Below are 13,297 nucleotides of genomic sequence, written 5' to 3' on the forward strand. Positions count from 1 at the left end.
AAATTTATGATAAATAATTTATATTATAGCTCAATATTATTTTTATTTATTGATAATTTATTTTTAAAATATGAAAATTTAATTCATAAATAATTATAATAAATAAAAAATAAATTAGATAAGAAGCTAAAAAGATATCTAAAAACCCTCTAGTTAAAGAAAAATTCCTAAAAATACTCGTGTAAGATAGAGACTTGTGTTTAATTTTTAGGGATTGATTTTATTATTTAGGTACATTGATTTATGAAAGTTATTTTGATATTGAGAAAAAAAATATTAAAATAATAAATCAAAATAAATATGTAAACTTATTTTCTCGCAAACTTACCTATTGGGTTGTGAACTTATCCTTAGGCCAAATAGACTAAGGCGTCCAACCCATTTTACCTGTTGAGTTGACCCAATACAATTTATTTTTTGTGGGTTAACAACCGGTCAAATTTATTCATTTTGTCATCCCTAATTAATGAAATGTGAAAATTAAGTATATAAATATAAATGTACATGGATTCAATTCATATTTATGATTGTTTAATTTATTGAAGGTTTTCTATTATCCAATCAAATATAAGTTTTCTTTTTATACATTGGAGTGTGTGTATTTCACTTTAAATTGAATTAGTAGAAAGAAATTATACTCTATATTATAATTTTTAAGTATTTTAATTATTGTTAAAATAGTTTCAATATAAAATTATATTTTTCATGTTTCTAACTTAACTTATTCATTAATTTCAAAATAGAAGTATTTGTTAATTTTATATTGAAACTATTTTAAACATGTTATGCAAAATTTCAAAGGTTTTAATCAATTAAATGTAAATTATACTTTAAAAAGTCTTATAAAACATTATTTAAAACAATTCATTCAAATATCTATATTTTTTAATACCAAAAAATTTTTTATAAGTAAAAAATAAAACTCTTATTTGAATATCATTAGATTTTAAAATATTCCTAATAAAATCTTGATTATCTTAATTAAATATTACCAAATTTTAACATACTCTTTAAAAAAATCTCATTTATCTTAATTAAGTACCATATAATTTTTTGATATTAAAAAAGTCTTGATTGAGTACTACAAAACTTTTTATAATAAGAACACCTTTTAAAATTTATTGAAATTTTAATCCAACACACCATAAAATTTTAAATAAAAAAAAGTAAGAAATCAACTCATGTATATTAAGACAAACTTTTATCTTGTATGAGAGTTTTTTTAAAGATTTTTTTTCAATGAGAGAATTTTAAGAGAATTTTTTAACTTTTTATCTAATTAAGACTTTATTTATCATGATTATTTATGAATTAAATTTTAATATTTTAAAATAAATTATCAATAAATAAAAATAATATAATGCTATAATATAAACTATTTATCAAAAATTTAAAATATAATTTATACATTTAAAAATATCTATTTATATAAATTTTAATTATGATTTATATATTCAAACATAATATTTATATATATTTTATTATAAATTTTAATTATATATAATAAATATTTAACTTGTATATTATGCAGACTAAAATATTACTAAAATAAAATTAAAAAAAATAAAAATATTTATAAATACATATTTATTTTTAAAATAATTTTATAAATTAAACCAAATTATTTTATATATAATTTAAAATATTTGAAATATTTTTAAAATGCAAATGCTTGTATATACACGACCTTACTATCTTTCTTTTTCTCATTATTAAGAGAGTACTCATTTAATTATCAATTTAAAATTTATAACAAATTTTATCTACGAATATCTGTTACATAATTTTTATCATCCCTATTTATAATACTATAATTATCACTAACTTAAAAGGATTTTTGAATAAAAAAAAAATCACGCAAAATTTTCCACCAAATATAACGAGCTCACAATACGTGAGTGCATGCACGACGATACCTACTGCTTCAATCCATCGAATTATAAGAATATTTTTCTTTAGTTAGAAAGAAAGCAATGTTAATAACACACAATGAGTAAGAAATTCATAATGAATAGCAACATTTACAATTCATGATATGATTGATATATAATTCCTATATATCTACACTAAATTCTATGTTGTAACTTATCACCCTTACACAGTGGATTTTGTTTAATCAAAGCCTGACGAGCAATTTGCTTGAAATCAACTTTGCATGCATGGTGTTCTGGGTATCTATGTCTTCCACAAAACACATCCCCACAACGACACTCGAACCCTATTAGTCCAACCTTTTTGTTGCAGCTCTTGCACCTCTTTTTCTTCTCACTCATGCTTCCATCTTTCGTTAGACAAACATTACCCATACCCTCACTCATAGATTCTTCTGAACAATCACACGGTTTACGACAACTAGATGAATGATCAAGAACAATAACTTTCTCATTCAACTTCTTGTCATCCTTTGATTTGATTAATTTTCCTTTGAGATAATCTCCGTAACACTTTGAACAAAGGTTCTTGTTGGCAGCAGAACCGTAGAAGCCACAGCCATTAGCACAAAGTGGTGGATCCATGTTGTTTGGCTTAAGGAGAAAACGTAGAAATTAAAGATCTCGATGTCACCTTGAAAATTTGGAGCAATTAAACAAGAAGCGTTCCCTTAGCGAAATACTTGAGGATGAAGGATATTTATAACCCAATTAACGATAATAAAATCGTAGATAAATCTTAATAATTAAGAACAGATATGTATTTATATTATATCCTAGACAAATCCTAATTAGCTATAAAATCTTAATCAAGTACTATAACTCTTATTAAACTAGATATCTTGTTGTCAATATGATCGAAATCCTAAATAATACAATTCATACTTTCAAATAACAATTTATTTTCATTAATTTATCATAATCTATTCTGCACTAAAGAAAATCAAGGCCTTGAACTTGTTAGAAAATGAAATCGACAGATCAACTTATCCTAGACAAATCTTAATTAACGATAAACCACCATAATTGATTTTTTGCATTCATTTTTGGCACGATAATTGATTTGCGCCATAATTGATTTAGCTGCTATATTTGTTTCTGATTTATTATTTTTGGCCGTTATTTTTTCCTTTTCAATTCTATTTTTAATAAATAAAAAGTTTAAATTAAAACAACACATCAATTTTTCCTTTTTTAAATTTAAAACTAAGATATATATATATATTTTATTATTATTTTTTTTTTTTACATTGAATATTTTTAACTCCGTCCTATTTCCTTACGACCATATTTTTCTCTGTATTTAGACACCCTCAACATACATATATATCTGATTTTTCTTTCTCTCTCATCTTCTTCTCTTTCTTGAACCCGTTCACCATCGCCGATCTCAATTCTATCAGTTAGAAACGCCGTCAAGATAAATTATAAATAATTAAAAATAATTTGTTAAAATAAAGTTATATATTATAAACATAAAATAAAATATTTATTTATTATAAGTCATAGCTATGTAAAAGATGTTCTGCCAAATCGGCTCAGTTTTTTTTCTTAGGCGTGCTGAGTTAATAAAATACAAATGGACTCTTCCTTGATAATAATGAAAAGTGAAAACAAAATCTTATATTTGAATTGAAAATGAGTAGAATTTTGGTTATGCATGGTTTTGGACAATGAATTATAAATTGTAACAATGGGGGAGGGAGATTTTATTGAATGAATTAAGCAGAAGGCAAAAAGAGAAATTGAAAGGGAGTATCATTGGTTATGACAAGACGATATCTTTGTGAATATTAGAACAAGTGTCAGCATGGGTGGGGCAGAAGAGAAGCTGATATCCAAGTTGATTTTTGTGAATTTTGTAGTTTCCAGTTATGAGGTTCTTCCCTGGTACCAATAGCCATCGATTTGAAGGGGAAATATATATTGATGAAGAAGCAGGACCCAGTTGGAGGATGTAGCACAGTGAGGGATGTCTTGAAGAAAAGTTTTTGGTAAGCTTACTTTAATTAAAAGTAGAGTTGTCAAATGAGTTAGACATGAAAAAATGGAATAATTAACTAGGCCTGGTCCTAGTTTTGTGTAGGTTATATTTTTCTTTTTCTAGATTTATTGGTCTGTTAGCACATCGAAATTATGCCAGATTGAATCAAATTATTTTTATTAATAATTTTATATGTAATTTAAAAAATATATATATATATATAACCATCAGACAAAGTAGTCACAATACCTTTGCCACATAATTTTACTGCTCTAAGCTAACTTGTTTGATTCCTTGAACAAGGTCAAATTGGCCAGATTTTTTTTCTTAAGCGCGCATAGTGAATAAAATACAATTGGAGTCTTCCTAATTAATAATAAAAGAACAATTTTATTTTTGAATTGAAAAATGAGAACAATTTGTAGGCATGCATGGTTTGAAGATTGAAAACTAATATATAAATTGAAACAGTGGGTGGAGGGAGATTTTATTGAGTGGATCTGCATGTGGCATGAATTAATTAAGCAGTGAAAGGCAAAAAGACAACAGGGAAGGGAAAGTCAGTGTTTGTTACGAGACGATATCTATTCTCATCTTTATACTTGCCAATATTAGAACAATTAGCAGAAGCATTAGTGGGACAGAACACAAGCCTATATCCCACATTATATTTGTGAATTTTGAAGGCTCCATTTATGAGTTTCTTCCCTGGATGGTCTCTGGCAGTGCCAATACCGATCCATTTCATGGGGAAATCATCAGCAACCACGACCCAGTTGGAAGATGTAGCACAACCAGGCTTGGCTTGAAATGCAAATTCTAAAGGCGAGTCTGCGGAGATGAAACCATTGTTCTTTCCTAGCATTGTGAACTTTACTGGCTTGCCATGTTCAGCCTCAGAAAAATCTTGTATGATAGTAACTGGGCATTTAGTGTTTTGAGATGTTATATTGGGACTTACTCCACCACCTGTTGGCCCAAAGAGTGCTGGCAAAATGTAGTATGCACGAGAAGCCAAAACTGGCTTTCCAAATCTGTCTAGAACTTGTTCTGAGAATGCTAATGGAATGGCAAAGAGGAGGAATGAGAGGGTCACAAACTGTGATGGCTTCGTGGCTTATGTTTATGTCCTTTCTTTTCCTCACCCAATTAATCTCTTTTATACTGTTTTTCCTTAGGGTTAGTCTTGCCATGTATGAGAAATAATTAATGTTTTGGTCAAAGTCTTCATGCAATTTTAAACATTTTTTTAGATGTTTGAATCAGTGCAGATTGAATTGAAAAGTCAAATATTCAATTAATATAATATTTTATAGTATTATCAAAGTTAATCATATGTAACATTATATAAAGAAAAACTAACCATTGAGGTTTAGCGGTACGGTACAATATGTATAAGGTCCTGAATGATTTAATTCTGTTGAGATTCTATAAATAATAAATAAATAAATATAAAGAAAAAAATTACTTTGTTTTTAACATTATAAATTTAATATTATAATAAATAAATACTACAAGTAATAATATATGAGAAAAATTCTGCTTATATACATATATTTATAAAATATTTTATTAACAACAAACATGTTTTTATTAATTTTAGTGTCTCTGTGCATTTTACTTTAATAATATAATTTGAATGTTAATAGATTGATATGAAAAAATAACACATTTAATAAATATATATTATAATTATTAAATTAAATAAATATAATATTTTATAATGTTTATCAATCTTAATTAAATATAATTTTTACTAAATAAATGATATAATATTATATAACAAATTTACTTTAATTAAAAATGAGACTTAATTATTAGCCTTATGTTTGGTGATATTTGAACTTTGATAAAATGATATCAGAATTTTAGTTAACATTTCATGTTTTGTCAATTTTCATCATGTTTAAGACTTATATTAATGATTTGATTTTTGGCTAAAAAAACTATTTTGGTCCCTTATAATCTTTTTTTTGTTTCAATTTAGTCTCTCATTAATTTTTGGTCTCAATTTGGTCCCAAACTAATTAATTGGTTTCAATTTAGTCCCAAATTAGTTAATTGGTTTCAATGTGAGACTTTCCGTCCAAATTGTTTTAACGGTGTTAACTTTTGACCACGTGGACGCCATGTAGATACATACGTGGCATATACGTGGATGCCACGTGGATGAGAATTTTTTTGAAAACACCTGGACCTAAAACGGCCCGTTCTGAAACCGGAACGGGCCGTTCTGGGTGAACTTTTGGTGTGTTAATCTTGCATCCGGAATGGCCCGTTCCAGGTGCAAAATTAACACACCCAAAATGCAACCAGAACGGCCCGTTCCGGTTTTAGAACGGGCCGTTCCAATTTTATTTTATTTTATTTATATATAAAATATTAATAATTTTATAAAATATATATTATTAATTATATTTTAATTATGTTATTATATCTAATAAAATAAATATATCTATATGTTTTTTATATTTTATTTTATTATGTTTATCTTATTAATTTTTATCATTTTATTCCTTTAATCTTAAATAAGTTGGAAAAAATTATAAAGTGATATTTAAATATTTCTTCAAACAGAAAGAGAAAAAAAAAATTATTACTCTATTTATAAGATAATTATATTTTATAAAAATAATTAATTTTAAAATTTTTACCATAAAAAAATATTTTTCAAAATTATTATATTTTTTAATAAAATTAATCAAGAATATTGGTTTAATTGCATTTTTTATCCCTCAAGTATTACAATTGTGCAGTTTTGTGATCTCCAAGATTTTAATTGCATAATTTTAGTCCTTAAAAGATTGCAATTGCGCGATTTTAGTCCTTCAATTTTTAATTGAACAATTTTAGTCCCTCGAATATCATAATAGTATGATTTTTGTTTCTCCCATTAAAAATTAATAATTTTAATATATATATATATACAATGTTTTAAAATTAAATAATTATTTATCTATTTAAATTAACGTATATTATTATTTTTGATATTATATCAATAATATTATTAATATATTTATAGATAAAATAATAATTTGATAAATATAACTTGTTATATATTAATATACTTTTACAAAAATATAAGTATATTAATTATAAATATATATCTGATCTTATATATTTATATTTTTGTAAAAGTATATTTTTGTAATAAGTAAAGAATATTTTATTCACAGTTTTGGAACGGGTCGTTCTGAATCCAAAACGGGGCGTTCTAAAACCAGAACGGCCCGTTCTGATTTCAGAATGTCACGTTTTGAAAGCAGAACGGGCCGTTCTGGTTTCAGAACGGCCCGTTCTGCTTCGCTGGTGGTGTTTTAATTTTGCAACCAGAACGGCCCGTTTCGGTTTCAGAACGGGACGTTCCGGGTCCAGGTATTTTAAAAAAAATTCTCATCCACGTGGATGCCACGTATGCATCTACGTGGCATCCACGTGGCCAAAAGTTAACTTCGTTTAAATAATTTGGACGGAAGTCCCACATTGAAACTAATTAATTAATTTGGGACTAAATTGAAACCAATTAATTAGTTTGGGATCAAATTGAGACAAAAAATTAATGAGGGACTAAATTAAAACAAAAAAAGATTATAAGGGACCAAAATAGGTTTATCAATCTTAATTAAATATAATTTTTACTAAATAAATGATATAATATTATATAACAAATTTACTTTAATTAAAAATGAGACTTAATTATTAGCCTTATGTTTGGTGATATTTGAACTTTGATAAAATGATATCAGAATTTTAGTTAAGATTTCATGTTTTGTCAATTTTCATCATGTTTAAGACTTATGTTAATGATTTGATTTTTTTAACAATTTTGCAAATGACTTATTTTTTGTATTTCTTAGTTATAGTTTATATTTTACAAATGTAACATTCTCTATTCGAGAGTTTTTATGACAATTTTTCATTTATTAATGTTATTTCAAACTCTTTTATTGTCTCTTTTATGAGTATATAGCATATGGGGTTGAAGGTTATCCGTGATCTTTTGTAAAATGGGGGTAAAATGTATTTTTATTTAAAATTATATTATATATGTATATAAATATTAATTATATTGAATTTAATTAAGTAAAATATAGAGTTTTATAATTTATTATGTAACGGCTCAACAATTACAGGAGTATTGAATTGGTTATTTAGTTCAATAATTCAACAATCGAATGCGTTACAATTTGAAACCAGTTAACTTTATTTTTATGTGCCATTAATATTGGAGAACACTAATTAAATATAATTTAATGTACTTAATTTTTAATAAAAATACAAATATTTGAATAATATATATTACTAAAAAAACATATATTTAAATATATATTTATACATACGTGTAGTGGTCGTCCCTATCGAGTTTCGTTTTTGAGTGCTTGATGGCATTGGTCTCTCTTCTTGTTGCGCCAATTTTCAGTCCATCACTGTAAAAATTATACATTATACTACTACAAGTAATTATAATAATGTTGTTGTTATTATTATTATTTAAATTACGTCTTTATACATACGCAATTTTTTTTTAATCCTTACTAGTATTTTAGAATAAAAAATAATTAAATAAATTATATTTAAAATTAATATACATAAATATTTTTAAACATATAGATTATATTTTAAGTTTATAATAAATAATTTGTATAGTAATAAAGATTTTATTTTTATTTATTGATTATTTATTTAAAATATTAATATTTAATTATAAATAATTATGGTAAATAAAAATTAAATTATATAAGAAGTTAAAAAATTTCTACAAATTCTTTTATTAAAAAAAATTATAGTCAAAATTATAATCCCACAAAATAAAAATTTATGTTTAATATATAGGAATTGATGAATAAAAATAAGTTATTTTAACTGATCCCCACATATTAACAATATTTCTTTTTTCCATTAGGGGTGTTCGGGTGCAATTTTGTAACTTTTAGTCACACTTAACATTCGTTTCCTAAGATTTTTAATAGGAAAACAATCTAAGATTCACAAGATGAGTAGTTACATGCAATCATATATACATATCAATCAATAACAACAATTAAAATATTAGAGAATAACATAAAGCATAGAATCATAAATTATGATTGGAATTCAGGATCACTATACATAAGAGAAAGAGATTGAGGATCAATTTCAATATCCCAACATATATCACATATTTAAAATAAGACTATTCACTTTTCCTTACCTTAATGAACACTTGATATAGAATTATAGAATGTGAATCTTTGAGATGATCTTCAACAGTTTCTAATTCTCTCACTTCTTCATATCACAAAATGTATAGAAATAAAAGTGAAAAACATAAAAACATGATAATTGAAATAATTAATTTCTATAAAACTCTCTAATCCACATTTAAATGTAAAAACATGAAAACTAAAATAATTAATTTCTCATAAAACTCCCTAGTCCACAATTAACTCAACAACTAAATACTTAACGAATGTTATACTTCCATTCCAAAATATCTACGAGAACTTTCCGTAAATTTTTTTGCAAAAAATATTTATAAATATTTTTTACAATTCTTTTTTTATAAAATATTATAATAATTTTTTACAGATTTTACTACGATTATGATAATCGTAGGACTTTTTTTTGTAAAAATTTGTAAAAATCTTGTAAATTTTTTTCTTATAAAAATAAATTCATAAGTAATATTTAATAGTATTATAATTAATGATTTAGAGTGTTAGAATAGTGGATTAAGCCTAACTCAACCCTACAAAACTGGCTTGTAAAGTGAGGGTTGCTTTCCCACTTATATACTATTCAATTGCCTAATCTCTAGCCGATGTGGGACTTGGGTTTTTCCCAATACACCCCCTCACGTCCAGCACTATTGGGCTTGGTACGTGGATAAATGGTAGGTGGCCCTTTTTAATGATCTAGGATAGGCGGGACATGGGTTTTTCCCAAGTCCCACATCGGCTAGAGATTAGGCAATTGAATAGTATATAAGTGGGAAAGCAACCCTCACCTTACAAGCCGGTTTTGTAGGGTTGAGTTAGGCTTAATCCACTATTCTAACATAGTATCAGAGCCATTTAGATCCACTTTAAAAATGGGCCACCCACCATTGATGTATGTCTCATAGGCGTGAGGGGGTGTATTGGGAAAAACCCAAGTCCCGCCAATCCTAGATCATTAAAAAGGGCCACCCACCATTTATCCACGTACCAAGCCCAATAGTGCTGGACGTGAGGGGGTGTATTGGAAAAAATCCAAGTCCCACATCGACTAGAGATTAGGCAATTGAATAGTATATAAGTGGAAAGCAACCCTCACCTTACAAGCCGGTTTTGTAGGGTTAAGTTAGACTTTAATCCACTATTCTAAGATAGAGTTCTTATATCAATGGAAAATATTGATATAAGAAAAAGTTCTTTGTGTATTCTCAGATAAACCATCCTGCAGAAAAAGAAAAAAAAAAAAAAAAAAAGCTAAATATATACGGATAATATAAAAGTTGAAGGTGACACTCATTCTCACTCATTATTTCCTTTTTGCTGGGTATATCTTCAATATTATTTCTTAATTTTTATTTACAAGTATCTTTTTTGGTGATTGGGATTGCAGGTTTGATTTCTCCCTAGTTGTTCGTTTTTTTTCTCTCATTTCTCGCCCTAATTCCGTTCGGTCCTTCTCACACGTTGTTCAATGTTAGGCTTTTGGTGATTGGGAATTGCAGCAGGTTTGGTTTCGGTGCTTATTTGTCATGCTATTGTTCGTCGCTTTTAGGTTCGTTTTTATTCTATATTAATTCCTCACAATACTCAATGAATTTGAGTTTCCACCGTAAGTTTCAACGAAATTGAGTTTCCACCGTAGAGTTCAATGAATGAGTTTTCACTCAATAAAATGGATACAATTTTTACAACATTATTTATTTTCTTTCACACATTTTATTTGAATGATGTATTTAACAATAGAGGAATTGGAGCGGTGAAGCAATAACGAAGAAAACAATAACGGATATTATTGGTTTATTCTTGTTTATATTCTTTGTTTTTGCTTGATTACAATTCTGAATTCACAATGAATAACTAAATGCTTGTGATTAAAACACCTGAAGTAAAATAAAACTAAATATTGAAATCACTGTCACTCAAATGATGTTTGCTAAGGGCCATAATTTGTTTTAGATGATAAATTGATGACTTTTACTTTTTATATTGAAACATTTATTTAATTGTGAAAAATCCTTTGCTTTTTGAAATTAATCCTCCCTGTGCTTAGAGTTACATTGCAAATGATTGTAGAACGGTTGAGGTCAGCAAATTGATGCTTTGTATGACTAGATTGTAATCTGAGTTATAAAAGAATCATATTATGTTTTCAACTATTTTGCGAGCCATGATCTCTTGACTAAAATTCATTAATTGTTCTAATTTCTAAACATTACCATTTATTTACTATTGTATACTTTTTATAATAGTCATGCTCATGTATGTTATCCTTGCTTGATTCAAATCAATTAGTTGAGGCAGTGAATATAAAAAGAGAATATAAATATACAAGTGCTTATATGTACTAGTTAAATCTCTCATATCAACAATTCCATAATTGTCAAGTATTCTTTTGGACCTGTCACTTAATTCTTCCTCACAAGTTACTCTATTTGAAAGTATAAAATAAAGAATATGATTGGAAATAATATAAGAAGAAATAAAATGAAGAGAGTGGTGAATTTTAAATGCTAGTTGGTTTGATTGACAATTAATAAGAAAGTATAAAGAATAATAAGTATTGTCTTTACTCTATTTATTTAGCTAGATGGAAAAGGAAAAAGAAAGAAAACAAACGATAAGCATATCCTCACTTCAATGTTTTATTAGTTATAATTTATGCAGATCAAGTATTATGTGGCAGCAACTTTTAGAGCTCCAACATTGTCTTGAGAAGGGAGCTATGCACGAAGGTATTAGACCTTCCAACTTGTTAGTAGATAAAAAATAAAAAATAAATAAAAAAAAAGTGCTAAAAAATTTTGATTTTGGACTGGATAATATTCTTTTGCTATTAAACCTAAGCCAAAAGGGCTTTCTTTAAAAAAATTACAGGAAATATATCTGCGAATTTTTTAGTGAAGTCAAATTCACAGAAAAGTTAGTTGTTAATTCAAGAATTCGTAGAAAAATTTTATGCAAAATTTCATACAATTTTATAATAGAATAATTTAAAGAATAAAAATTTGTAGAGTGTGTTTGAATGAAAATTTTAAATAAATTAATTAATTTATTTTTAATAATTTTAAATATTTTGAGATAAAATATTTTGTTTAAATAAAAAATTTATAAAGAATTTAAAATTTACAAGACTTTTTTATGTTATAAAGAATTTCAAATATTATGAGTCATTACATTCTTCTATATAGTATTTTAAAATTCACAAGACTTTTTTATGTTAAGATAATATTTTAAAATCTCAATCAAATAAATATCTTATATTATAATTCAATAAATTTTAAAAAAATAGTAGATGAATAATTAATCATCCATAAAATTAAATGGATGAATTGAATCTAATTCATTATTTATTTTTATTATATAATAGGTGGATTGAATAAATTTATTTGTTAATAGAATAAACGAATAATGGATAAATAATCTGTCACGTTAAATCTTGGCGACTAAATGAGGGGAAAAGTAATGAGGTTGGAAGTTGCAATCTTGGAGAGGTTCGTCGCAGTGAAAGGAAGGTTGAGATCGGAGACGGTGAACGAGTTCAAGAAAGAGAAGATAAGAGACAAAGAAAAATCACATATGTATGTTGATCGAGTGTCTAAATATACAGAGAAAAATATGTTCGTAAGGAAATATGACGGAGTTAAAAATATTCAATGTAAATATATATATGAGTTGTAAATTGAAAAAAAAAATGTTTCTAGGCGTTGTCTTCATTTAAACTTTTTATTTATTTGTAATAGAATTGAAAAGAAAAAATAACCGCCAAAATTTTCTCAAATGTAGCGGCTAAATCAGCCAAAAATGAATCGCAAAAAATCAATTATATGGCGGTTTATCGTTAATTAAGATTTGTCTATGATATAATATAAATATATACCTTTCCTTAATGATTATGATTTATGTTATCGTTAATTGGGTTATAAAAACCTTCATCCTTCAAGTATTTCACAAAGGGAACGCTTCTTGTTTAATTGCTCCAAATTTTCAAGGTGACATCGAGATCTTTAATTTCTACGTTTTCTCCTTAAGCCAAACAACATGGTTCCACCACTTTGTGCTAATGGTTGTGGCTTCTACGGTTCTGCTGCCAACAAGAACCTTTGTTCAAAGTGTTACGGAGATTATCTCAAAGGAAAATTGATCAAATCAAAGGATGACATATCAATGTACCTGAATATGTAAATTCA

General features: G+C 26.2%; 2 protein-coding genes across 2 annotated transcripts; both read right to left on the reverse strand.

Moving 5' to 3' along the window:
- Positions 1 to 1,349: 1,349 nt before the first annotated feature.
- On the reverse strand, positions 1,350 to 2,816 carry LOC109794760 (putative zinc finger A20 and AN1 domain-containing stress-associated protein 8). Its single transcript, XM_020354199.2, has one exon. It carries the CDS (start codon positions 2,514 to 2,516, stop codon positions 2,067 to 2,069), a length of 450 nt encoding a protein of 149 aa, XP_020209788.2. The 5' UTR covers positions 2,517 to 2,816; the 3' UTR covers positions 1,350 to 2,066.
- An 802-nt stretch (positions 2,817 to 3,618) lies between these two features.
- On the reverse strand, positions 3,619 to 5,032 carry LOC109790690 (kunitz-type serine protease inhibitor DrTI; the record flags this gene model as incomplete). The annotated part of the gene is made up of 1 exon (XM_083067655.1): positions 3,619 to 5,032. A coding segment is annotated over one exon (597 nt), but the record flags the coding sequence as incomplete, so codon positions are not given.
- Between the last annotated feature and the right edge of the window lie 8,265 nt (positions 5,033 to 13,297).

The sequence above is a fragment of the Cajanus cajan genome, chromosome 1 (genome assembly GCF_000230855.2).
Source record: "Cajanus cajan strain Asha chromosome 1, NIPB_CcT2T_4, whole genome shotgun sequence".
In the NCBI taxonomy this organism is placed as follows: Eukaryota; Viridiplantae; Streptophyta; class Magnoliopsida; order Fabales; family Fabaceae; genus Cajanus; species Cajanus cajan.

Bases quoted from the DNA above. Each gene is read 5' to 3' on its own strand.
- LOC109794760 (XM_020354199.2), bottom strand. From the start codon at position 2,516: ATGGATCCACCACTTTGTGCTAATGGCTGTGGCTTCTACGGTTCTGCT.